General features: G+C 36.8%; 1 protein-coding gene across 1 annotated transcript; it reads right to left on the reverse strand.

Moving 5' to 3' along the window:
* Window positions 1-301: 301 nt before the first annotated feature.
* Window positions 302-27,093, reverse strand: ap4e1 (adaptor related protein complex 4 subunit epsilon 1). Its single transcript, XM_062963263.1, has 21 exons — window positions 26,766-27,093; window positions 25,046-25,117; window positions 24,815-24,938; window positions 23,806-23,879; window positions 21,708-21,829; window positions 21,418-21,577; window positions 20,942-21,108; window positions 19,870-19,943; window positions 18,915-19,037; window positions 18,725-18,834; window positions 16,642-16,785; window positions 16,070-16,178; window positions 15,843-15,961; window positions 13,661-13,960; window positions 12,187-12,301; window positions 10,685-10,820; window positions 8,857-9,115; window positions 6,938-7,492; window positions 6,280-6,464; window positions 5,274-5,431; window positions 302-2,882 (listed from the first exon to the last, which is right to left on the reverse strand). The coding sequence occupies exons 1-21, from the start codon at window positions 26,922-26,924 to the stop codon at window positions 2,722-2,724; spliced, it is 3,426 nt and encodes a 1,141-aa protein (XP_062819333.1). The 5' UTR covers window positions 26,925-27,093; the 3' UTR covers window positions 302-2,721.
* Window positions 27,094-27,175: the final 82 nt, after the last annotated feature.

Here is a 27,175-nt window from a genome sequence, read left to right on the forward strand (position 1 = left end):
GGAAGCTGCCAGGCTTTGAAGCTGCAAGGCCATTTAATGCTAACCAAGGTGGCCAATTGCAACATTCACACTTGCCTCCAATAAACAAGAGCTTTTTCTCCCACCCTGGACATTATTCCACAGATACATAAACCCCACTTGCCTAGTTTCCAACACACCTCACAACCTCTGAGGATGCCTGCCATAGATACGAGCAAAACGTCAGGAGAGAATGCTTCTCGAACATGACCATACAGCCCGGAAAACTTACAGCAACCTAGTGATTCCGGCCATGAAAGCCTTTGACAACACAAGAAACAACTGCTTATTATTGGGTTTTAATGGTTTGAGAAGTGCTGTTTTAATGTACAAGTAGGTAATGATGTTGACAAATGCATACATTAAATAAATACACACATACATTAAAAAACAAAACTGTTTGCAGCCAGATTCTAAGACTTTGTAAATCGGAAAATAAATGTGGAGTGTCAGTGGAACTCTCTCCTATGCGTGTTGCATTGCAGAGACAAATACCAATAGTTGGAGAGTTACTATTGTTTTCAATTAAATATCTGAAGATACACACAGGTGTTCAGCTCTTACACAGCATCTCCCTTATACCTATGTTCCTCCATATAATTCATTTCCAAAGGATACAAGAACTATCAGAAAAGAGTCTTCAAAGTGGCTGCAACACTGGATTATAATGCAGAAAACCGCCCTGTGCCTCTTCATGAATTTAACCTAACTGCTTTGGGTTTTTGAAACACACACAGGTTTGCTTTACAAATGGCTCTCAGAGCAAGGAGACTACAGATCATTAAAACTGACCAACTTAATACCCACATCAGCAGTGTTACACAACCAGCACTGCCACCAAAAAAGCGCTATTAAGCCTATGGATGAGGACTTTGAAAAAATAGAATTTTCTGTTCCTGCTAAACATCATAAATCATCCCGTTTCAGACTATGACTCAGTTCTGCTTATTGTCTCAATGTTCATAAGAATGACATACCTGGGCTACAAGTCAAATAAGCCTTTTTTGATTTGATTCAAAGAAATAGGAATCCACTGTGATACATCCTAACTCGCTTCTGATGGTCAAATTGTATTCTGAACAAGAGAACACAGAATAATTCAATAAGAGGAGTTCAAAATGCTTGCAATGTTTCTGTTCTGCAACAAGAGACCACAATCAGTTGGTCTCTTGTTGTGTTCTTGACAGTCAGTTGTGTTAAAAACACAACTGTTAGGTTGGAGGCGGTCTTAGTTTAAAAGCTTAGTTTTGCAAACAACACTGGCCAAAACACATTTTGGTGCCTTGTATGTTAGTCCTGTTTCTGGGTATATTTGACCAACTTATTCTAAAAATGTCTCCCATTTTCCCCTATCAGCTCTAGTTTTTAAGATACAGAACATATGCCATCGACTCCATCTGCTCACCCATTAAAGAGCATGATAGCTATATCCAAGAAACTAGAGCAGATAATAATAATAATAATAATAATAATAATAATAATAATAATAATAACTTTATTTTTGTATGCCGCCACCATCTCCCCGAAGGAACTCGGAGCGGCTTACATGGGGATCTATCCAATGCAATTTTCTGAATCAACTCCACAATTAATCCTAGGAACAGGCCTAAAAACGAAGACACCAAGAGAAGCCATGGCTGAAGCTGCTTCAATCCCCCAAATGACAGTATTGTAAGAGGTTATTTTTAAAAAATGAATTACTTTGTACTATGGTTTGCATATTTAGTGAGCTATCCTCCTCTGCCCAAGGAGGACAATGACAACAGAACATGAGATGAAACACAAGAGATTGAAAAGCAAAAAGGTAGCACAAAAGGCTGTTCAAAAGAGAGAAGACCAAAGGATCCGTGGCGAGGTGGAACAAGCTGTGCGAGCACATCTTTATGCTATTTTATCATCAAGGACAATGGTTGGTATACAATGAAAGCCAGCTATGGATGAAGCGGAGTGGTGGCTGAGTCAGAATGACTGTGAGGCACAGCAAGAGAAGCTTCCTAGATTAAAAGTCTTGCGTATTTAAATGCTGCAAACCAACACGCTAGCTCTGTGATTGAGGTATTGCATTTTAGAAGCCAACTTCTGATAGGCAACGAAGTTGACAACCAATAACTTGCTGGCAGCCTCAATTTGCATTCACAAATAATGTTTATATTCTGCCACATAATAAGTAAAAAATCCTGTAACAAAAACTAGCCAATTCCTTACTTGAGGTGCTTCCATGGATTGTTAATGCCAATAACCTATGATCCAACCATGGGACAATCCTATAGATATCTTATAACTGAATATCAGTTGCATCAACAGTTAGCATCTTGCATTCCTCTAACTCTGGTCTTTACAATGCCGCTTCAAGGAAAGTTCTTAACTGAAAATATTCCTCTACACGTAAGCCAAGTAAATGACGTAATTCAAGTGGTGCTGCTCCTATGAATTGTTATGACTTACGCAAGGGCAAAAAGAGAAAATACTCATGTTGCATAACATGTGGCCCATACTTTTAGTGCCTTGATTGATCCTGAGCTGTTTCTGGAGGGCAAAGGGCAGGAGAACCACCTTAAATCCTCATGTCCATAGAGCTTATTCTTGTGTAACTTCACTCCAGAGAAGCAGAACAAGAGCTGGCTTCGATAAAACACTGTACAAAAACCACATCTTCCTTGGCAGTCAGAGACTTTGAAAAAAAAAAGGGAGGCACTTTAACACTCAGGATTCTTCCATCGCTTTTTGACACTGATAAAGCAAACAGTCCGGAAGAGCCGAGCAAGGGGATCTGAACCATAGCGCCAACATGCCAGCATGGATACGGCAATGGAGCAAACAGGGCACTGATGGAAGAAGTTGACACGATGCTATTCCCTCATTACCTAAAGGAGGAGGAAAAAAATCATTTTCCCTTAAATTTATTTATTTGCAACATTTATATCCCGCCCTTCTCACCCCGAAGGGGACTCAGAGCAGCTTACAAGTTATATATACATACAATATATTATATTATTAGCATAGCACAATATTAACATTATATATTACCATATTCTACTATACCACTATACTGTAATATTATTAGTAATATTACATTTAATATATAATATATAATTATTATTATATTGTATTATTATTAGCGTTATATTGCATTACATTATAATGTTAGTATCAATATTATATGTATATACAGTAGAGTCTCACTTATCCAACACTCGCTTATCCAACATTCTGGATTATCCAACGCATTTTCGTAGTCAATGTTTTCAATATATCATGATATTTTGGTGCTAAATTCGTAAATACAGTAATTACTACATAGCATTACTGCGTATTGAACTACTTTTTCTGTCAAATTTGTTGTATAACATGATGTTTTGGTGCTTAATTTGTAAAATCATAACCTAATTTGATGTTTAATAGGCTTTTCCTTAATCTCTCCTTAGTATCCAACATATTTGCTTATCCAACATTCTGCCGGCCCATTTATGTTGGATAAGTGAGACTCTACTGTACATACAATATATTCTATTATTACCATAGCACAATATTATTAAATTATATAGTATTAAATGTGATTGTTTTGTTATATGAAACCTCTACGCCACGTTTTAAGAATGAATCAGAGATTGCTGTGTAGTGTTTTAAGTATTTTAAGCATTTAATAGTGGTTTTATGTGATTTTAATTATTTTAAATACAGTAGAGTCTCACTTATCCAACATAAACGGGCCGGCAGAACCTTGGATAAGCGAATATGTTGGATAATAAGGAGGGATTAAGGAAAAGCCTATTAAACATCAAATTAGGTTATGATTTTACAAATTAAGCACCAAAACATCATGTTTAACTACAAATTTAACAGAAAAAGTAGTTCAATACGCAGTAATGCTATGTAGTAATTACTGTATTTACGAATTTAGCACCAAAATATCATGATGTATTGAAAACATTGACTACAAAAATGCGTTGGATAATCCAGAATGTTGGATAAGTGAGTGGTGGATAAGTGAGACTCTACTGTATCAATATTGTATGTATATACATACAATATATTCTATTATTATCATAGCACAATATTATTAAATTATATAGTATTAAATGTGATTGTTTTGCTATGTGAAACCTCTACACCACGTTTTAAGAATGAACCAGAGATTGCTGTGTAGTGTTTTAAGTATTTTAAGCATTTAATAGTGGTTTTATGTGATTTTAATTATTTTAAATAATTCTTGTATCTTAAACTGTAAATTGCATTGTTTTTAGTGTTGGTAGCTGCTTTGAGCCTCCTTTAGAAGAGGAAAAAAGGATAGAAATAATAATAATAATAATAATAATAATAATAATAATAATAATAATAATAATAATACTTTATTTATATACTGCCCTATCTCCTCAAGGGACTCAGAGTGGTTTCCAACAAAACCGGAAACATACAAGTTAAAATCATACAGCAATTTAAACATAATACCACATAACATAAATGCATAAGACATATAATGATAAAAACATATAACCAAGATTTAAAACCTAATGACAGGGCTCCATCAATTATTATTATTATTATTATTATTATTACTATTATTTTATGACACAGCAAACAAGATAGATATGCTGGATTTTGTATCACAAAATCACAAGTCGAACACTTCCCAAGTGTCTAGGACTGTGTGATGTATTTTTGGATGATGCGTGCAGATCCCAGCAGGGTGGCCTTTTGCAGTTATTATTATTATTATTATTATTATTATTATTATTATTATTATTATTACATCATCATCAGGTAAGGAATACTCAAACAGGTGATTTTGCCAGTTTCTTCCTCAGAAATATAGCCTTTGCACTTCCAGGTATTGATTAAAAAATAAAAAAGTATTATTGCTGATCTCCCATTCACACACTAACGCTGACCCTTCTTAGATTGCAACATCAGATAGGATTTGATGCTCCAACAAAATTATTTTTCTATAGAATGGCCATATTATTCCCTGGTGAAAACCTAAACCTATCAATCGCAGGGCTTCCTGGCATTTCAGTGTATGTTTTCAAGGGATATATCAGTGTTCACAGGCAGGCACAATGTGTGTCTCCCTCCATATTTGCCTGAGAAAGCCCAAATCAGTTCAAGACACTTAAGACCAGAATGATTTTCCTTGAGAAAAGTCCCCAAATCATACCATTCTTCAAACGCTCACTCTCGCCTTAAGCAATTATTATAAGCTATGGTTACCAACTACAATTCCTGGATCACAGTGGAAGAAATCTCAAGCCGCTCACCTATGATATCAACGATATGTAGCTTCAGCTTTTGCTGCAAGGTGTTCAGAATAGCTGGCAACGATCCCTGAGACGGTGCCATCTTCACATTTTGCTTCACATCGTTTGAAACCGCAAGCCACAGCTTTCCAAATTCATCCGTGGTCATTTTCATAGGCCTGAATAGAAGGTTGGCAATGAATATAAGGAATAAGAAAACAGATGAAGTTATTTCTTTAAAGAATATATTTAAAATAATCTTTAAAATAGCCAGCACCCAAGAGTCATAAAAGGTCAAGCTGAACAGGAGTCCTTTAAAAAAAAGGTACGGTATATAGTCACATATAAAGGTATAAGCATCAAAATCTGCCCATGACTTACACATGAGGTCAAATTAAATAAATATATACAGTAATTAGGAAAATGCATTGGGAAACCTTCCAGTAAATGAGGCACATGAAATGCAGAAACAGAAAACATATAGTGAGAAACAGCGGTTTGGAGAATCTAAGTTGCCTCTTCCATTCCAAGAACATGAACATTTAAATAACTGAAATCTTCCTAACATCTCAAACTTTAAATAGCATAAATATGTAATTCTATTTTAATATTTCTATATGTTTAGGCTTTAAATTGTGTTGTACTGTTTATATTGTAAGCTGCTTTGGAGAGAGAAAATGGGAGAATAATAATAATAATAATAATAGTGCGGTTTTCTGGCATTGTATATTTTTGCTGGGATCTGCATGCATCATCCGAAAATACATCACACAGTCCTAGACACTTGGGAAGTGTTCGACTTGTGATTTTGTGAAACGAAATCCAGCATATCTATCTTGTTTGCTGTGTCATAATAAAATAAATAATAATAATAAAAATAATAATAATAATAATAGGACATGGAGAGTGTTTACATGTTTGGTGGGTACACAATATATCATGCATGTGTGTACAGGAGAGATTTACATATGAAACAGGTGCTGTATGTTCCCACTATGTATGAAGCAAGTTGTTTTAAGAGAATTACCTGATAAAATCCAGCAGGACTAAAGGTACAGAAAACCTGAGGCGTGTTTCCGATTCTAGATGGTAAACGACGGAACCCAAAATTACAACCGATGAGCAAAGTTCCTCCATCTCAACACTTGTTTGGAAGCTTTCTATGCTTTCAGCTGCTACTGTAGCAAAATGACAGCCAAGACGTTCAACCATCTATACGTTAAAAGAGGAAGAAAATAAAAATAAATGTTTACAAGCATTTACTGCCAATGTGTTGTCGAAGGCTTTGATGGCCAGAATCATTGGGTTGCTGTGAGTTTTCTGGGCTGCATGGCCATGTTCCAGAAGCATCCTCTCCTGATGTTTCGCCCACATCTATAGCAGGCATACTTATTTCAAGGGAGAAAGCAAAACCCGATAAGCATGATCGCAATCCCTTAATTACCTGGGCCCGGGCTGTGGCGCAGGCGGGAGAGCAAGCCAGCTGCAATTAACTGCAATGAATCACTCTGACCAGGTCATGAGTTCGAGGCCGCTCGGAGCCTATGTTTGTTTGTCTTTGTTCTATGTTGAAAGGCATTGAATGTTTGCCTATATGTGTAATGTGATCCGCCCTGAGTCCCCTTCGGAGTGAGAAGGGCGGAATATAAATGCTATAAATGCTGTAAAATAAATAAATAAATTACCTTTAGATGCTCTGTGTGCTCCAATTCCAGACTCGCATCTCTAAGAACATTGCTGCTCTTATTGGCCAGAAATAAAAACAGCAAAACACAATCATCCTGCCAGACTTTACAAAAGTACAAAACCAGAGTTTCATCAGAACAAAGTTGTATCATTTCTGAGTGAGGATATTTAGCCGCTTCCTCCGGTAAGTAAGGCATTAAAGAGTGCTGCTTGCAAACTACAGTCTCAGCACTTGAGGGAGGAGGAAAGATTTCCATATTACAATCGGCAAACAACGAGGACTGAGAAAGTCTATGGTCCAAAAGCCGGTCATTTAGTCCACCTTCCTGCAGAGAGTGAGACCTGACAGGTACCGCCTTGGATCCAGGGGTTTCAACAGAACTCAGTGATGCTTTCCTAAATCCATGATGCCCATTGTTTTGAAAGGACTCCTTGTTCTTAGACAGTGTGTCTGCAAGAGGAGAAATGGTACTCGATGGTCCCTCGTTTGCTTTGGCTTCACTTGTTTTGGATTTCCTTGTGAACTTCTGAGTCACAGTGTCGCCTTTTCCCATCTTTGAAAACAAAGGGAGAAAACATTTGAAAAATGTGAACGCAAAAATAATTAAGGTGTTAGAGATTTCACAATTGGAGCTCACCTTAAGCCACAACTTGTGACAACAAGACTCAATGTTTATTTTTGTTATGTGCCCATTTTCTCCCTTTTATTATTCTCCATCTGTTCACTCACTTGTCAATACCGCATTTCATTCCCCTCTGAATAAAACTCACTAAAGAGATACAGCATTGCTAATGAAACTCATTTAATCCACAAACCAGATCCCAGTTATGGGTCCAGTACATGAATGAAAAGACTACCATTTGAAAATAAAATAAAATACCGTATATATTCGAGTATAAGCCGACCCGAATATAAGCCCAGGCACCTAATTTTACCTCAAAAAAACTAGGAAAACGTTGACTCAAGTATAAGCCGAGAGTGGTAAATTTCAGAAATAAAAATTACAGTAGAGTCTCACTTATCCAAGCCTCGCTTATCCAAGCCTCTGGATAATCCAAGCCATTTTTGCCGTCAATGTTTTCAATATATCATGATATTTTGGTGCTAAATTCATAAATACAGCAATTACAACATAACATTTACTGCGTATTGAACTACTTTTTCTGTCAAATTTGTTGTATAACATGATGTTTTGGTGCTTAATTTGTAAAATCATAACCTAATTTGATGTTTAATAGGCTTTTCCTTAATCCCTCCTTATTATCCAAGATACTCTCTTATCCAAGCTTCTGCTGGCCCATTTAGCTTGGATAAGTGAGACTCTACTGTATATTAATTGAGGCATCAGTAGGTTAAATGTTTTTGAATATTTACATGAAGCTCTAATTTAAGATAAGACTGTCCAACTCTGATTAAATCATTATTCTCATCTTCTTCAATATAAATGTGCTTATGTATCATTTTAATAATAACAGAGTAAAATAATAAATGTAATAATAAAAATAATAATAAATACATGTAATAATAAATAGAGTGAAATAATAAATGTATTATTAATAATAAAAATAGAGTAAAATAAATGTAATAGTAGCAACAATAATAGAGGAAAATAATAAATGTACCATATATTCTCGAGTATAAGCTGACCCAAATCTAAGCCAACCAGGACCCTCAGCCGAGTATAAGCCGAGGGGGGCTTTTTCAGTCTTTAAAAAAGGGCTGAAAAACTAGGCTTATACTAGAGTATATACAGTAAGAAGGTCTGAGCATTGGACTATGGCTTTGGAGACCGGAGTTTGAATCTCAGATCAAACATGGAGTGAGTACCAGCCAGAAGAGTCAGAACATAGTTTTAGGTTAAATGTTAAAAGTAACTGGAATAGGCCATTGCTATGATGCTTGAGTAAATTGCCATACCAGACTGATGCTGCTTTGTGAGCTCAGGCCAACAAAGAGTGATGAAGCTAGTTGTTGTTTCTCTTTCTCTCCCTCCAAAAGGCCAGGGGTTTTTTGCTCAGACGTTGACGGAAAACTACCAACAATATTTTCCGCAATTGTGCTGCTGGGCAGAACGGGTTTGATGCTGTCTTCATTTTCCACTGGGCTTTCTTTTTGTGGAAGGTAGCCTTCTTTACCCCAAAGCTTCTTAACACCTTCAAGCTTCAAACTGTTGGCCCTAAAGTAAATAGTAATTAGAAAGGTTAAAAAAGGAGCAGATAAAAAAGTGCTTCTGGAAAGCACTTGCACTGTGTATGGAGATTCCTGGAAAACATAATTCATCCCTATCCTCAGCTCTATAGCTTCAATCTAGTTCAGAACTTTGTGTGTTTCCTTTCAGATAAAGAATGCTTAAAATTCAAGGCACAACTTCCCATCTAGTTTCGGACCGTTAAAGGAACATTTTAGATGCAGTTTGAATTTGGCTATTAAATATCGCAATGGTCATCTATATATTTCATTACAGCGTAAATGCAGAAATGGTGCGAGTTCATACAATCTGCATTTGGGGTGATTTCCAAATGACTTATTCAGGCCTCTATTTTCTGCTTCAACAAAACTGTGCACTTAGAATGTAGCTCTTGCAACATGAATGACAACTGAAAGCAATGGTCAACATTTGAAGCACGTACTAAGATTTCCTGATGAATCACGACTGCCCCCTAGAAATTTCAACTTGAAGGCTGTTAGTACAGCTTGAAAAACAATCGAAAACACTTTCAAATTTGGAAGGATCTAGCATAATGGTCATACACATATTTTTATTTTTCTTGCTCAGTGCCCAAACTGCAATACACATTGCACAGTATGAACTGAGCAACGAAATAAATATTTTGGGCTGGATTTGGTTGTTGTTCCATGTTGCAGGTTGCACAACTTCTGCTGTTGCCTCCTGACTTGCCCCACGCACTAGATGTCTTTTTGCTTTTGCTAATACTGAATTTATCTGTTTATTTATTTATAATTTATCTAGTCCTTATGTGTTTATATATATATGTGTGTGTGTGTGTGTGTGTTTATATATATATATATAATATAATTTACAATAATATAATTATAACATATTGTATATACATATAATATTCACATTATATTGTAATACGACATAATACTAATAATACAATATAATAATATTAATTATATATTATATTTTACATGCAATATTACTAATATTACAATATATTGATACAGTACAATATAGTAATTTATTACCAGTATTGTACTATGCTAATACATTAGAGTCTCACTTATCCAACACTCGCTTATCCAACGTTCTGGATTATCCAACGCATTTTTGTAGTCAATGTTTTCAATACATCATGATATTTTGGTGCTAAATTCGTAAATACAGTAATTACTACGTAGCATTACTGCATGTTGAACTACTTTTTCTGTCAAATTTGTTGTATAACATGATGTTTTGGTGCTTAATTTGTAAAATCATAACCTAATTTGATGTTTAATAGGCTTCTCCTTATTCTCTTCTTATTATCCAACATATTCGCTTATTCAACATTCTGCCGGCCCGTTTATGTTGGATAAGTGAGACTCTACTGTATAATATTGTATGTAAATTTAATTTGTAAGCTGCTCTGAGTCCCCTTCGGGGTGAGAAGGGCGGCATATAAATGTAGCTAATAAATAAATAAATCTGTTATGATATGCCGCGTATGTCACCTTCTGCCTTCAGGCCAAGAAATCAAAAATACACAATCAAGTCTTCAGTGGACACAGAAACATAACTCACCCCTTTTGTCCTGTCTCGGTGCTATTACCAGAGATGTCGGATCCCAGAGAAAGTCCAGTTGGGGACTGCCTTCCAGTAAAGCTAGATGCTGAGAAACTTTGGGAAAGGGACAGCCCATAAGGTTCAAAATTCAAAGCTGCAAAGAGAGGGGGATCACTCTTAAAACTTAACCATCAATCTTTAAGACAGTATAGGGGAGAGTAGATATTTGCTCACATCGTGTTGCAACATAAATATTTCACATTACACACCAACCATTTTTGTTATTATTGCTGTGTACCTTCATTTCTGATCTATACCACACCTAAGGAAAATCTATCGTAGGGTTTTCCTAGCAAGATCTGTTCTAACTGCTTACCACACCATCTATATCTATATATCTATCTATTATCTATCTATATCTATAATAAAAGTGAAAACCCGTATGTGTGTATATGGCATGGGTGTCCACTCACAGAGACAGCCTCCGGCCTCCACAAACAGGCTATAGTTCCCAGTGCTTTTTCAAATAACCTAGGCACGGGTCCCCAAGCTAGTTAGTTTATAAAACATAAGACAAATAATAATAGTAATAACAATAATAATAATAATAATAATAATAATTTTATTCTTATAAAATTATAAAATTATAAAATCTTATAATTTTATTCTTATAAAATGCATACTGCATTTCTTCAATTCTAAGACACACTCTCCCATATAAATAAACTTCTCTTAAAATGGGTTGCGTCTTAGAATTATAGGTGCATCTTATGAATTTTTGTTGTTGTTTGTTATTATTGTATTTATTTCTACCCTGCTTTATCTCTCCCGAAGGAGACTCAAAGCGGCTTAACATAAATGCATTATCATACAATTTGAAATATACAATATGCAAACATTGGTTGCTGGTTGATGCTTTTATTATTGTTATAATGTTGTTTTATTATGTTTACATTGTGAATTGCATTTTTGTCTTTTTGCCTTTGCAATTGCATTTTTATGTAATTACATTTTAACTGTGTCGTTGGGCTTTGCCCCATGTAAGCCTCCCCGAGTCCCTTTGGGGAGATGGAGGCGGGGTACAAAAATAAAATTATTATTATTATTATTATTATTATTATTATTATTATTACAATATTAGAACAATATAAAAATAAAACAATAAAACAAATCAATCAGACAATAAAAGCAAGTCATAAAAACCACATAAAAGCAAGTCATAAAAAACACATACAAAAGGGAAGTATGTGTACTTTATAATATATGCAATGTTACAGAAGTAATTTTCCATTGTGCAAACATAGCTCAAGAACTAAGACCACACCTCAAAGCTTTCCTATCCATCTTTCAAAATGGAAACACAAAACTTGTACACAGAAATTAATAATATAAGAGTGCAAATAAGGTGAAGTGGTGGAAGACTATTTTCAAATCCATTCCACAACAGTCACAATGACCACATTCATCTTCTAACCTTACGCTTAAAAAAATGCTTTCAGGCCAAGTCAATAAGCAATCACCTTTTTCCTGAGACAGCTTCTCCTCTTGCCTTTGGTGATGAGGTTTGTATGGGGCTGCGCCGCGGTCTAGTCCTTCAGCTACAAACCCATCTAAGAAAGATAAGGAAGCATCTACCTATAAGGAGTCAGAGTAACAAGTCAAAAACTTGACATTTGATTGAACACTGTCCTCATTCCTCAAGTAAATACCATTGTGAGTCCAATCTTCCTACTAGTCTGGAATACATATTACTCCCAAATCAAGCTATGTGTACGTTGGACAGACCGTGATATTAAACTGAGGTCCCTGTTAGAAGCGAGAAGGTAACGGTTTTAATGTGGAATAGCAGGTTCTAATGGTTAAGACTGAAAGAGTTTGCCACAGTATAACTGGGATGGGAAGAGAAATCTCTTTGAACTGTTTAAAACCCTTTGATGACCAGAGCTGATGGGAGTCATGATACAGCAACATCTGGATGGCTGCCAACTTAGTCTCTTTAGTCAGGAAAGTTTGAATTTAGATACAAGATTTGTGGATATAATGTCTGACATTAAAACAGCCTTTAATCTTTCCCTGGCCTCAGAGCCACAAGTGTTGATGCAATTGGTTGCAATTCCCATTATCCTGTCTCCATGGCAGAAAATCAGAAGTAAAGGGAGTTGTTGTTCAATAGAATCGGGGGACCCAAATTGGGTGAGGACTAAAGAGCACTGACTACTGCGTAACATTATATTTGGCTCTGTATCCACAGATTCTCCATCCATGGACTTGAAGGCAACCTTAAGCCTCATGTGGTCATGGTCTATGAGTCTGACAACCGTGCCATAGATAATAAGCTAGGCAGCAGGGGGAAATGAATGGAGAAGCTACAGACAAATGTGAAATATTGAGCATGTGTGTTATATAAAGGTAAAGGTTTCCCTTGACGTTAAGTCCAGTCGTGTCCGACTCTGGGGGTTGGTGCTCATCTCCATTTCTAGGCCGAAGAGCCAGCGTTGTCCATAGACACCTCCAATGTCATGTGGCCGGCATGACTGCATGGAATGCCGTTACCTTCCCGCGGGAGCGCTACCTATTCATCTACTCACATTTGCATGTTTTCGAACTGTTATGTTGGCAGAAGCTGGAGCTAACAGTGGGCGCTCACTCCGCTCCCTGGATTCAAACCTGGGACCTTTCGGTCTGCAAGTTCAGCAGCTCAGCGCTTTAACACATGTGCCACCGGAAGCTCCTTTATATAGACTCCACTTAAATAATTGGTGTTCAACCTTTGCTCCGCCAGATGTTTTGGACTTCAGCTCCCAGGATTCCTGGGCACTGGAGTCCCAAATACCAGCAGAATCAAAGGCTGGACTCAATTGAGTTAAACCATCTACCTAGATCTTTTGTTTTAAGACATACAACACTGACATACTCTTCTTTCAAGCATCTACTAAAGAATCACTCAACTTTCAAAGACCTAGAAATAATACACAAATAACTGTGCGAACTCACCACTCTATCCTCATAACTAGCATCAATGGGGAACAACTTCTTCATCAATTCCTTGTCTTCATAAAGATGCTTTAATTCGAAGGCGTACTGCCTCATGCAAGTATCCAGGGAGGTACTCAATTCCATGATGAGTTTATCGACAGTTTCTGAACACGGCGAACGAGAAGCTATTTTCGTGACTGCAGCCATGATCCAGGCTTTCGTTTCAGAAGTGGCCTTCCTCTCCAGAATCCGATGCAAACTTGCCATGACAACCTCGGGGTCCACATTGGTCATAAGGCAACTATATTCTCCCAACACCTGTCGTAGGAGAATTAGAATAGATTCTTAATTGATTTTAAGAGTTCCAGATTTTTTATTTTTAATACCATTAATATTTAATACTATTTTAATGTTTGTATGCTTTTCGGGTTTCAAATTGTATTGCATCAGTTTTACTGTAAGTCTCTTTTTTGGAGAGAAAAGTAGGTTATAATAATACAGTAGAGTCTCACTTATCCAACACTCGCTTATCCAACGTTCTGGATTATCCAACACATTTTTGTAGTCAATGTTTTCAATGCATTGTGATATTTTGGTGCTAAATTCGTAAATACAGTAATTACTACATAGCATTACTGCGTATTGAACTACTTTTTCTGTCAAATTTGTTGTATAACATGATGTTTTGGTGCTTAATTTGTAAAATCATAACCTAATTTAATGTGTAATAGGCTTTTCCTTAATCTCTCCTTATTATCCAATATATTCGCTTATCCAACATTCTGTCGGCCCGTTTACGTTGGATAAGCGGGACTCTACTGTAACAGTAACAACAATGAAGTCAATGTAAAATGGCTTGATGTGTTGTCGAAGGCTTTCATGACCGGAACCACAGGGTTGTTGTGTGTTTTCCAGGCTGTAAGGCCATGTTCCAGAAGCATTCTCTCCTGATGTTTTGCCCACATCTATGGCCGGCATATGCCTCACAACCTTTGAGGATGCCTGCCATAGATGCGGGCGAAACGTCAGGAGAGAATACTGTATATACTCAAGTATAAGCCTAGTTTTTCAGCCATTTTTTTAAGACTGAAAAAGCCCTCCTCGGCTTATACTCAGGTGAGGGTCCTGGTTGGCTTATATTTGGGTCAGCTTATGCTCGAGAATATATGGTACATTTATTATTTTTTTATATTATTATTGGTATCATTACATTTATTATTTTTCTATATTATTGTTGCTACTATTACATTTATTTTACTCTATTTTTTATTATTAATACATTTATTATTTCACTCTGATCTTATTATTATATTTATTATTTTACTCAACAATTTTATTTATTGATTAGCCAGTTGGCCTTATTATTTTACTCAGTTATTACTACATGTATTTTTTCTGTATTTATTATTATTATTATTATTATTATTACATGTATTATTTTACTCTATTATTATTAAAAGGATACATAAGCACATTTACATTGAAGAAGATGAGAATGATTTAATCAGAGTTGTATCTTAGAGCTTTATGTAAATATTCAAAAACATTTAACCTACTGATGCTTCAATTAATGTAATTTTATTGGTATCCGTTTTTATTTCTGAAATTTACGACTCTTGGCTTATACTGGAGTCAATGTTTTCCCAGTTTTTTGTGGTAAAATTAGGTGCCTCGGCTTATATTCAGGTCGGCTTATACTCGCGTATATACGGTACTTATGGAACATGGCCATACAGCCTGGAAAACACACAACAACCCCAAAAAGACTTGACTTTGCATAACCATTACTGAAGAGACTATCCTAGAAAAATGTTGCGTGATAACTAAAGAGGCTTGATAAACACAACTGGGATGCACTGTACTGACATCAACATGAACTTAAAAACAAAACGACTCACAGATACCAGCAAAATGTACCATCAATAAATGTTTTGGTATCGAAGCTGAAATATTTGTGCTAATTTGAGCAAAAAGAGATGCAAAATTTAGCATAGTTTAAACTGCATGATAGGTTGAGAGTTGCACTGGAGGATTTAAGAGATTCTAGAGAGAACATTTGAATCAAATCCATGCAGAATCAAATCTACAAAAGTTAAAACTGCAAATGTGTAGAGTCAACTGTATATTAGAAATTCAATTGTCTGTGCTGCACGTGTTCTGGAAAACTGCCTTTTCACTTTTGAATCCCCGCCGTTCTTACCCAACTCATCACTTGAACAAATTTCTGCGGGTAAACTGCATTTTCGTCTTGTAGCAACTTCAGGTAGGACTGGACAGCATGAAGCCGCAGCTGGCTATCTTCCTTTTCATCTTCAAACCCTAGAAAAAAGTAAGTTATTTTCTAATGAGCAGTGATTTTGTTGTTGTTGTTTTAAAATGGCAGCAGTATATTCAGTTTCACTATAGAGTTATCCTTGCTTTGCTCACCTTCTGCAAGGAGTCGCAAGAAACTGTTTGGGATGTCTGGGTGCATTTTATCCCCTCCTATGGAAAATACTGCATTCATGGTCTGGATGAACCATTCATTGTCAGGAGCATATGTGCCAGGAACATTAAGGAAAAGGACATTAGAACATCAGGAACAGATTTTTTTCCCTCCCTTCATAGGTTCAAAGTGCTACAGTCCCACATCAATAATGTTAGCACACTAGTTACTAAAATTGTCTAAAATGGTATCAAGGTATTTTATTTTGTGTCAAAAGCATTGCATGGGTTGGAAAGATTAGCCATTTACAAGAAACACTGCAAAACTGGGTTGCTGTGAATTTTCTGGGCTATATGACCATGTTCCAGAAGCATTCTCTCCTGACGTTTCGCCCACATCTATGGCAGGCATCCTCAGAGGTCTGTTGAAAACTACAAAAGTCTGTGGAAAGTCCAGGGTGGGAGAAAGAACTCTTGTCTTTTTGAATGTTGCAATTGGCCAGCTTGATTAACATTGAATGGCCTTACAGCTTCAAGGACTAGCTGCTTTCCGGAAAAAAACTCTCAAAGGAAGGATATTTCTCCGCTAATTCTGCTATTTTGCCAACAATGTTGATAATGGTATATTCTTCCTTGGTTTGCGTTAGATAGTCGAGCATCTTCCGAACAATGACTGTGACATTCTGTCCATTGGTGATTCTGTACAGAAGTTCCAATGTCTGAAGGAGAAACCAAAGTGAATGAATGTCTCATGACAGACCTACCAAGCAACAGCAAAATTTAATAAAGAGCAGTCGAAAGAGAAGAAATAGCATAAAACCCATTAAGTCTGAGTTAGACTAAGGTATTAACAGATATATTTTCGAAAAATAAAAGCATACAAAAATAAAAAATTAAAAAATTAAAATGTGGTCCAAACATATGCCTGGAATAAAACAATTACACAAAGTGAAGCAAGACTGACATTTTCACCCTTATTCCACATACTGTATATACTCGAGTATAAGCCGACCCAAATATAAGCTGAGGCACCTAATTTTACCACAAAAAAAACTGTGAAAACCTTGACTCCAGTACAAGCCGAGGGTGGTAAATTTCAGAAATAAAAATAGATACCAATAAAATTACATGAATTGAGGCATCAGTAGGTTAAATGTTTTTGAATATGTACATAAAGATCAAATTTAAGACAAGACTGTCCAACTCTGATTAAATCATTATTTTCATCTTCTTCAATGTAAATGTGCTTATGTATCCTTTTAATAATAATAGAGTAAAATAATACATATTATAATAATAATAATAATAATAATAATAATAATAATAATAATAATAATAATAATAAAAAATACAGGAAAATAATACAGGTAGCAATAAATAGAGCAAAATAATAAATGCAATAATAATAATGTCAGAGTGAAATAAATGTATTAATAATAATAATAAAAATAGAGTAAAATAAATATAATAGTAGCAACAATAATAGAGAAAAATAATACATGTAATAATACCAATAATAATAGAGAAAAATAATAAATGTACCATATATTCTCGAGTATAAGCTGACCCAAATATAAGCCAACCAGGACCCTCACCTGAGTATAAGCCAAGGGGGACTTTTTCAGTCTTAAAAAAAGGGCTGAAAAACTAGGCTTATACTCAAGTACAGTAGAGTTTCACTTATCCAACACTCGCTTATCCAACGTTCTGGATTATCCAATGCATTTTTGTAGTGAATGTTTTCAATATATCATGATATTTTGGTGCTAAATTCGTAAATACAGTAATTACTACATAGCATTACTGCATATTGAACTACTTTTTCTGTCAAATTTGTTGTATAACATGATGTTTTGGTGCTTAATTTGTAAAATCATAACCTAATTTGATGTTTAATAGGCGTTTCCTTAATGCCTCCTTATTATCCAACATATTCGCTTATCCAACATTCTGCCGGCCCGTTTATGTTGGATAAGTGAGACTCTACTGTATATACAGTAAATAATTTTTCTTGCTTTTGGAGGTGCATTTCCATACCTGAATGTGACTTTCCTGCTTCTTGGCAGGGAGTTCGACTGGATGGCCCATGAGGTCTCCTCCAACTCTACTATTCTATGATTCTAAATAGTAAATGTAATAATACCAATAATAATAGAGAAAAATAATAAATGTACCATATAGTCTCGAGTATAAGCTGACCCAAATATAAGCCAACCAGGACCCTCACCTGAGTATAAGCTGAGGGGGGCTTTTTCAGTCTTAAAAAAGGGCTGAAAAACTAGGCTTATACTCGAGTATATACAGTAAATATAAAATTATTTAGATCACACATAGGTAAACTTTGGCCCTCCTGGGGTTTTGGACTCCAACTCCCACTATTTCTAACAGCCTCAGGCCCCAAAGGGCCCGAGGCTGTTAGGAATTCTGGGAGTTGAAGTCCAAAACACCTGGAAGGAAAGCCCAAGTTGGCCCATGCCTGATTTAGATGAATATCTAACTATTCCACTCCAAGATCAACCTAAAATTATGCATTATTGCAATGTAATTCCTTCTGTCAATACATCTTCTCAGACATGGCAAACTGTAGCCTCAAAGCAGAACACTTGCAATGTGACATTCAAACTTGAAGTTTGGAAGAATGGTTAGAATGCAACTTACTTCTCTTTTAATAATAGGGTCAGGATGGTCTAGGCATTCAATGATGGTCATCTGGTGCTGCAGGGCCAGGGTGGGATCCTGCTGGACGACATACGTCAGGGCCTTTAATCCTAGAAAGAGATTAAACATTGGCCCAAACACAAAGTATTCAGCATCATATGCACGGGGATGTTAGGAGCAGAGGGCTTACCCAAATACTTCAAATTAATTTTAGGTGACAAGACAAATTTCCCAATGCATTTGGCAGCCTTCTCGAGTAGATCAGATTTAGGGTAAATAGTGTAAATTGTCTGGACGCATTCAAACAAGATGGCTGCAGATGGAGAAAGGAAACAAGAGCAGAAAATATCTGTTACGGAACTTCCAACCATAAAGATACCACTTCAGTTCAAAAAATGACTATGCATAGTAGTAATACTGGACAATATCTATAATAATAATAATAATAATGAATACAGAAAAATAATACACGCAATAATAAATAGAGTAAAATAATAAATGTAATAATAATAAGATCAGAGTGAAATAAATGTATTAATAATAATAAAAATAAGAGTAAAATAAATGTAATAGTAGCAACAATAATAGAGAAAAATAATAAATGTAATAATACCAATAATAGAGAAAAATAATAAATGTACCATATATTCTCGTGTATAAACCGACCTGAATATAAGCCCACCAGGACTCTCATCCGAGTATAAGCCGACGGGGCTTTTTCAGTCTTAAAAAAGGCCTGAAAAACTAGGCTCATACTCGAGTATATACTGTATTTACTTTTTTACTCTTTTGAGTCCTCTTTTTTTGGTTACTTCACATTCTATTCATTTTTCTTTACATCTCAGTCTCTTTACTCCTTCCTCTCCCTTTCCACAGAATAAGTAAATTGTATTAAGTGGGAGCGTAACACTGAAAAGTACAAACATACAGACACAAAACACTGCATTAAATGGGACTGCTATGTAACAGGAGTTGAGTGGTTGAGGGAGGACTGGTCTTTTGTATTTGGAATCCTAAGGAATCCTAATAAAGGAACAGTTTCAAAACCATGCAAAACGTTTTCTCCTTCTGTACACATAACTTAAGCTAGTACCCCACTAGACATTTTCTCGTATGTTTTTTCATGAAAATATATTTACACCTACCATATGTAATGTTGTGGTTTATCTCTGCCCTCCTTAAAGATTCATCCAAAACATCGTACATTAATTCACTGGTCCTGTTACAAAATGGTAAGTGTTCAAGAACAGTCATTTAAGCACAAAAATCAGATGGCAGATAATAGACATCAACGCTGCACACAAGCCAACTATCCGCTTACAGATTATAGCTGTTTATTTATTAAAAACAGCTACTAGGAACAAATGTGAGCAGAATGCAAAATATTTTTGTGATACAAAATCCATCTTGCAATTTAGAACTCAGATCAAAATGTAAACACACAGCACACTTAACAATATAACATCATTATTATTATTATTATTATTATTATTATTATTATTATTATGTTTACTTTTATCCCACTTTTTCTCTCCATAAGGAGACTCAAAGCAGCGAACATTAAAAGCATCACAATACAATTTTAAATATACAAATATTAAAACAGTATTAAACATATTAGTATTAAAACAATTCAGTTAAATCCATAAAAATATATTAAAAAATCATATCATGGGATGGCAATAGAATTTCATTTGATGATATAATTTGGTGATGCAATGTGTAATGACAAAGTTGACATGGCCTGATTTAAGGATGAAGCATGAGGATCTCGGACGAATGGAATTAATTATATATACGTTTTTAAGGTTTTTATAATGTGTTTTAACAATGTTATAAATGGATCTGTTTATATTGTTTTGTTTTTATGATTGCATTTTGGGCATTAAATTTTGCCAATTTTTGTAAGCCACTCTGAGTCCCCTTGGGTGAGAAGGGCAGGGTATAAATGTTGTAAATAAATCAATAAATAAATATTAATTATTGACATGATTATATTAGAAATGAACACCAAAGTACTTTTTAACCCATCTACACATATCTCAAAGACTACTTAAGAAATCAGACCAAGCCTACAATAGGAAAGCTAATCTTGCCAATTGGAAAAACTACACCAATCAATTTATTTGCACTTCTGTTTCATGGAAGAATATTAACAAAACACAAGAATCAACAACTCAGCTTTCTAGAAAGTTAAGCAAATAAAGGAAGGCTTACCTTGCATCATCTTTTCCAAGGAGCCCCAATATTCTTAAAAGCTGAATCTGTAACCAAGGTGCGGGGACACTGTGATAGTTGAAGTCGACAGGAAGTTTTCCTCCTACCACCTGCTTCAAAATAGCTACAAAGCTGCCTGTCAAGTTCTTGTATGCAGAGGAATCTTCCTAGACAAAAAGGCAAAACATGTCATTAAGATATTTGACACAATACTATAGAAAACACAAGTCGTCACTGTTTCAGTTTTAATTTCAGTGGGTTTTTTTTCATGCAGAACACTGTCAAGCTTGAAATCAAATAAAACAACACAGTTAGAAATTAAATGTATAAATGCATTTCTATATTAGCACAAATAACACTAGAAATGGGAAGTATAAAAACACCATGTTGTTAATATGCACTGTTCATGATGTTTTGCTTAAGTCACAAACTCGATTCAATTATTCACCCTGCTTCTTTTTTTTAAAAAAACCCACCTTCACCAGCTGGAGATAAATGTGTAATGAAGCAGCCATCACTCCTACATCTCTGTCACAAAGCGCCTTCTGGAATTTGTCATGGATGTGTTGGACTTGGTTGGGCGCAATAAGGTAGAATTTGTACAGGGCCTGAACAGCTTTCCTTCTAATGATTTCTCTAAAAGACAAACAAAGTTATTCACGTGGTTGAACTGTACTGTTATATCCAAACATATCTAGAGAAGTAAGTGCTTGCAAGAATAGATTTTGATTCTTAATTTTCTAGAATTTCATAACAAAGATCGTACTTTGAATGCTGAAGCTTGTCTTCTATTAACGGAAGGACAGCTGGGATCATTTCTCGTGGAAAAATCTGGCTTGCCACAGTGAGAGCCATGCACACTTCCATCAGATTAGTGCTCTGCAAATCCTGTCACAAATGAGGAAATCAAAGTGACTTATTTTGTCCCTCAGCAATATTATTCATATTTTTTTGTTTCTTTTTAATCCCATGTTTTGCTCTCCTAAATCAAAACCATGCTAGACACTCAATACTCTTCTATGGCTAGTTTTTTCTCCTCCAAATTAAATTAAGAACAGAAGTTAACATCAATGCGTATGTTTAAAAGTGCTTAAGTGGTGTAAGGGCAGTAGTATTATCTGTAGTCACAGAATTCCTGGAATGATCAGAGAAGACTTTCCCCCCTCTCATATTACAGCTACAGGTAGAACAGTCCTGTACTCTAATAATAATAATAATAATGATAATAATAATAATAACTATTCAGTTGGCATATTAACCTTGTTGTTGTACCTTGGTTCGAGCCTCAAAGAGAAACGGGTAATAAAATTATTATTATTATTATTATTATTATTATTATTATTATTATTATTATTATTATTATTATTATTATTATTATTATTTGAAACACAACAAGATGAGTCCACAGCAGACACTCTGCTGGCAGTTGTACTGGATCACACGCCGGACACTTCCCAAGTGTCTAGGGCTGTGTGATGTATTGGCGAATAATGTATGCAGATCCCAGTAAGGTGGCCTTCTGCAGCTGGCAGATAGTAATTTTGTCAGCGCCAATTGTGTTTAAGTGCAGGCCAAGGTCTTTAGGCACTGCATCCAGTGTGCCAATCACCACTGGGACCACCTTGACTGGCTTGTGCCACAATCTTTGCAATTCGATCTTTAAATCCTCATATCGTCCCAGATTTTCCAGTTGTTTCTCTTCAATCCTACGGTCACCTGTGATTGCAGCATCGACAATCCATACTTTGTTTTTTAACACGATCGTGAGGTCAGTATTGTGCTCCAAAACTCTGTATGTCTGAATCTGGAAGTCCCAGAGTAGCTTGACATGTTCATTCTCTGTAACATTTTCCGGCTTGTGATCCCACCATTATTATTATTATTACCCGCTTCTCTTTGAGGCTCGAACCAATGTACAACAACAGGGTTAATATGCCAACGGAAGGCATTGCATCACTAGACTGATGCAGCAACTGCCATATGGAATGCACCCCCACAACAAAAACAAGGGCAGAAAGAGAGAGAACAATATATTACTCTGAAGCAGAGCAGAACAAAAACGACAGCCGCCTTGCCAAGATCCATGACAACACTGGGTTTGGACAATATCACACAGATGATCTGGAAATCCACCATGCCAACAAGACCCTAAAGAAGCAAGCTGCTTCCTTCTTGAGATGTCCCTCAAACATCCTCCTACTGCAACCAATACACACGATGACAAATACAACGCCAATGCACTTCCCACTCTGCAAACTAGAGAAAAACAAGACATTCCTGCCTGCAGAAGTTCAACTTCCCTTATATCCCTCTTTGTGTCTAAGATAAGGTGCATTTCTTGTTACATTCTATAACAGGAGTGAATGAAAAACCACATAAAGCAACACCTAGGTTCTCCCTTCGGGAGCAGGAATGGGCAAACTTCAGCACTCCAGGCGTTTTGGAAATTGAAGTCCAAACACCTAGAGGGCCAAAGTTTGCCCATGCCTGCTTTGGGAGGATGCCCACAGATACTACACACAAAGCATCTGTAAAGCCTCTATTCAGAATGTTGAGCTGAACTACAACTTGGAATATGGCCAATGTAAAGTCCAGCATGGCTTGGATTGAGCAAAGAGCAAAATATAAAAAAGAGGAAACAAGTTCCACCATTTCCAGAAATTATTTCTCTACAAGAGTCTTGTGAATCTCGAGGAGGTTGAAAAGGTCTATGAATAAGCAAAAATAACTGTATGATTTTCTATGTTGTTAGGCTTGTCATTGATAAACAAGTCTTTATTAATAAGGGCAAATTCAGAGATTCAATCTACTTTAAAAAAAATGTTCTGTCCCAAAGTCTGTTCAAATCTCTCACAAAACAGTACCTTTACAACTGTGTTCACAAGCAGAAGCAGCAACTCGTGGTTTTCATGAAGAAATAAGGACACAGTCAAATAACCTTTAAAAAGGCAAAAGAAAAAATCTGTACTATGCATTCCAGTTCCAAAAGTTTAGGTCATTTTTCAAAACACAGACAAAACATTTCTGTCCACAAAAAAATCACTAGATAAATGCTAAAAGGATCTGGAAAATACGAAATCAAATTATGGGCCCTTCCAGACAAGCCCTATATCCCAGCATCTGATCCCAGGTTTTTTGTTTATTCCAGATTATCTGGCAGTGTGGACTCATATAATCCAGTTTAAAGCAGAAAACCTAGGAACAGATCCTGGGATATAGGGCTTGTCTGGAAGGGCCCTAAGATAGACATTTTACATATATTAAAATATTTATCTATACTTTATTTTTATTTATTTATTTACTACATTTATACCCCACTCTTCTCACCCCGAAGGGGACTCAGAGCAGCTTACAAATCAAATGTACATACAATATATTATTAGCACAGCACAATATACGCATTAAATTACTATATTGTACCATATCATTATATGGTAATATTATTAGTAATATTACATTTAATATATAACATATAATTAATATTATTATATTGTATAATTATTATTAGTGTAATATTGTATTAGCTTATAATATTATTATCAATACTATAAGTATATACAATATATTATATATTTATAAATTATTGCATTATATATATATATATATATATATATATATATATATATATACACACACACACACACACACACACACACACACATACACTTTCCTGTTTAGAGATCCAGGCATATTTTATTTATCTCTCAAGTCGAGTTTGACATGTTAACCATTACATGACATTGGTTCCACAATGTAGATGTATCAGAGGCACTTAAATAGTCATAGCAATCCTTCATTTTACCCCATATAATATACTATGAAAATAGTCAGAGCTATACATGGATTTTGAGCCACATACTGGGAAATACATACCAACTCTTTTCTCAAAAAGGTTGCCTTGCTGTGCTAATTTGATTGCATGGATGTATCCGAAAGAAGCCTCATAGCCCAGCATCTCGCAATATATTAATCTCACCATACACTCTTTCATGAGTCGCTGAAATACAAGAAATGAGAAATTTAAAACCGTAGAAGATGCTCAATAAATAGTCATATAAAATGTATCACCAAATATCAGCTTGCACAACTGCCTTAAAAACTTACTAGTGATGTTGTGGGTGCAGAAACGGTTGCTTTCAAATTTTTTAATTCCTGTTGGATTAACTTTTCTTCCTCCTGACAAAAGATTCAAGATCATTTGTAAAAGGTTTATTTCATTTCACAAAACAGAAGGAATGCAAAATGCAACCTTACCACACGATGGCCTAAATTCTATCGACAGCCCTGCCTAATGCAGACTGATTAAATTAATTGGATTTCCCTATTTGTTGACTCAACATCCAACAACTGACTTGATGAGCTTATTCTTGTGGGGAGAAACCTATTGGATTCTAACTAACGTCTGCCACAATTGACTCCGAAACATGTTTCTATTCAATCAGACCTGAATTTTTACACCTTAGTGAAAAGGAGAACTCTTTACGTGCCCAGAGATGCTTTTAAATGTCTTTAAATTTTTAAATCCCTTTTTAAATGTGCAGAGTTCTTCTCAATGAGAGATGCAAAGGAAGGGACTATAAGGGCTCTTTTGGGCATATGCAGAGTTCTCCTCCTTAACTAAGGGCTCATTGGGATATGTGCAGAGTTCTCATTCCAGACAAACTTAAAGGAAGGTCATATAAGGGTTTCCCTGGGCATGTGCAGAGTTCTCCTTCCTAACCAAGGGCTCCTTTGGGCATGTGCAGAGTTCTCCTTCCATACAAACTCAAAGGAAGGTCATATAAGGGCTTCCCTGGGCATGTGCACAGTTCTCCTTCCTAACCAAGGGCTCCTCTGGGCATGTGCAGAGTTCTCCTTCCAGACAAACTCAAAGGATGGTCATATAAGGGTTCCCCTGGGCATGTGCAGAGTTCTCCTTCCTAACCAAGGGCTCCTCTGGGCATGTGCAGAGTTCTCCTTCCATACAAACTCAAAGGAAGGTCATATAAGGGTTCCCCTGGGCATGTGCAGAGTTCTCCTTCCTAACCAAGGGCTCCTTTGGGCATGTGCAGAGTTCTCATCAATGAAAGATGCAAAGGAAGGGACTATAAGGGTTCCTCTGTGCATGTGTGGAGTTCTCCTTCCTAACCAAGGGCTCCTTTGGGCATGTGCAGAGTTCTCCTTCCATACAAACTCAAAGGAAGGTCATATAAGGGTTCCCCTGGGCATGTGCACAGTTCTCCTTTCTAAGCAAGGGCTCCTCTGGGCATGTGCAGAGTTCTCCTTCCATACAAACTCAAAGGAAGGTCATATAAGGGTTCCCCTGGGCATGTGCACAGTTCTCCTTCCTAAGCAAGGGCTCCTCTGGGCATGTGCAGAGTTCTCCTTCTTAACCAAGGGCTCCTCTGGGCATGTTCAGAGTTCTCCTTCTTAACCAAGGGCTCCTCTGGGCATGTGCAGAGTTCTCCTTCCTAACCAAGGGCTCCTCTGGGCATGTTCAGAGTTCTCCTTCCTAACCAAGGGCTCCTCTGGGCATGTTCAGAGTTCTCCTTAACCAAGGGCTCCTCTGGGCATGTTCAGAGTTCTCCTTAACCAAGGGCTCCTCTGGGCATGTGCAGAGTTCTCCTTCCAGACAAACTCAAAGGATGGTCATATAAGGGTTCCCCTGGGCATGTGCAGAGTTCTCCTTCCTAACCAAGGGCTCCTCTGGGCATGTGCAGAGTTCTCCTTCCTAACCAAGGGCTCCTCTGGGCATGTGCAGAGTTCTCCTTCCTAACCAAGGGCTCCTCTGGGCATGTGCAGACTTCCTCCCTCTCCCCTTTTCCCAGGCCCATTCCAAGCCTACGTGTTTGGAGGCGAGGGCGGTGATGCTCCGGATGAGGCCTCCGAGGCGCGACGCGGCCTGCCTGCCTGCTCCGCCTCCTCCCAGCGCCCCGGCGCCGGGCTCCTGAGGCCCCAGCAAGGCCGGCAAGGCGCTCAGTGTCCGCTCCACCACGTCGCTCATGCCCGGCTTCTCCTTCCTTCGGCCGCCGCATCCCGGAAGCCAAGGCCCAGAGCCTCGCTCCCCATCCTCCGCGCTCCGCACTTCCGGAATCCCCGGAGCCTCCTTGAGGAGAAGGAGGAGGCCTCATTCGTCGCATTTTTACTACAACTCCCAGAATGCTCCAGCCGCCGCAGCTGTTGACATCAATGCATCGGGAATTCTGGGAGTTGAAGTCCAGGCGCCTCAGGCGGAAGCAGTACAGGCCTCATGCT

This window comes from Anolis carolinensis, unplaced genomic scaffold, assembly GCF_035594765.1.
Source record: "Anolis carolinensis isolate JA03-04 unplaced genomic scaffold, rAnoCar3.1.pri scaffold_11, whole genome shotgun sequence".
Classification (NCBI taxonomy): Eukaryota; Metazoa; Chordata; class Lepidosauria; order Squamata; family Dactyloidae; genus Anolis; species Anolis carolinensis.

What these genes read in the sequence shown, in the direction of transcription:
- ap4e1 (XM_062963263.1), bottom strand. Translation starts at nt 26,924, where the DNA reads ATGAGCGACGTGGTGGAGCGGACACTGAGCGCCTTGCCGGCCTTGCTG. An exon ending in ACCGAGACAGGACAAAAGGG is followed by an intron (nt 9,116 to 10,684) that starts GTGAGTTATGTT and finishes TATTTACTTTAG; the next exon opens with GGCCAACAGTTTGAAGCTTG. An exon ending in ACATATCGTTGATATCATAG is followed by an intron (nt 2,883 to 5,273) that starts GTGAGCGGCTTG and finishes CTCCTCCTTTAG; the next exon opens with GTAATGAGGGAATAGCATCG.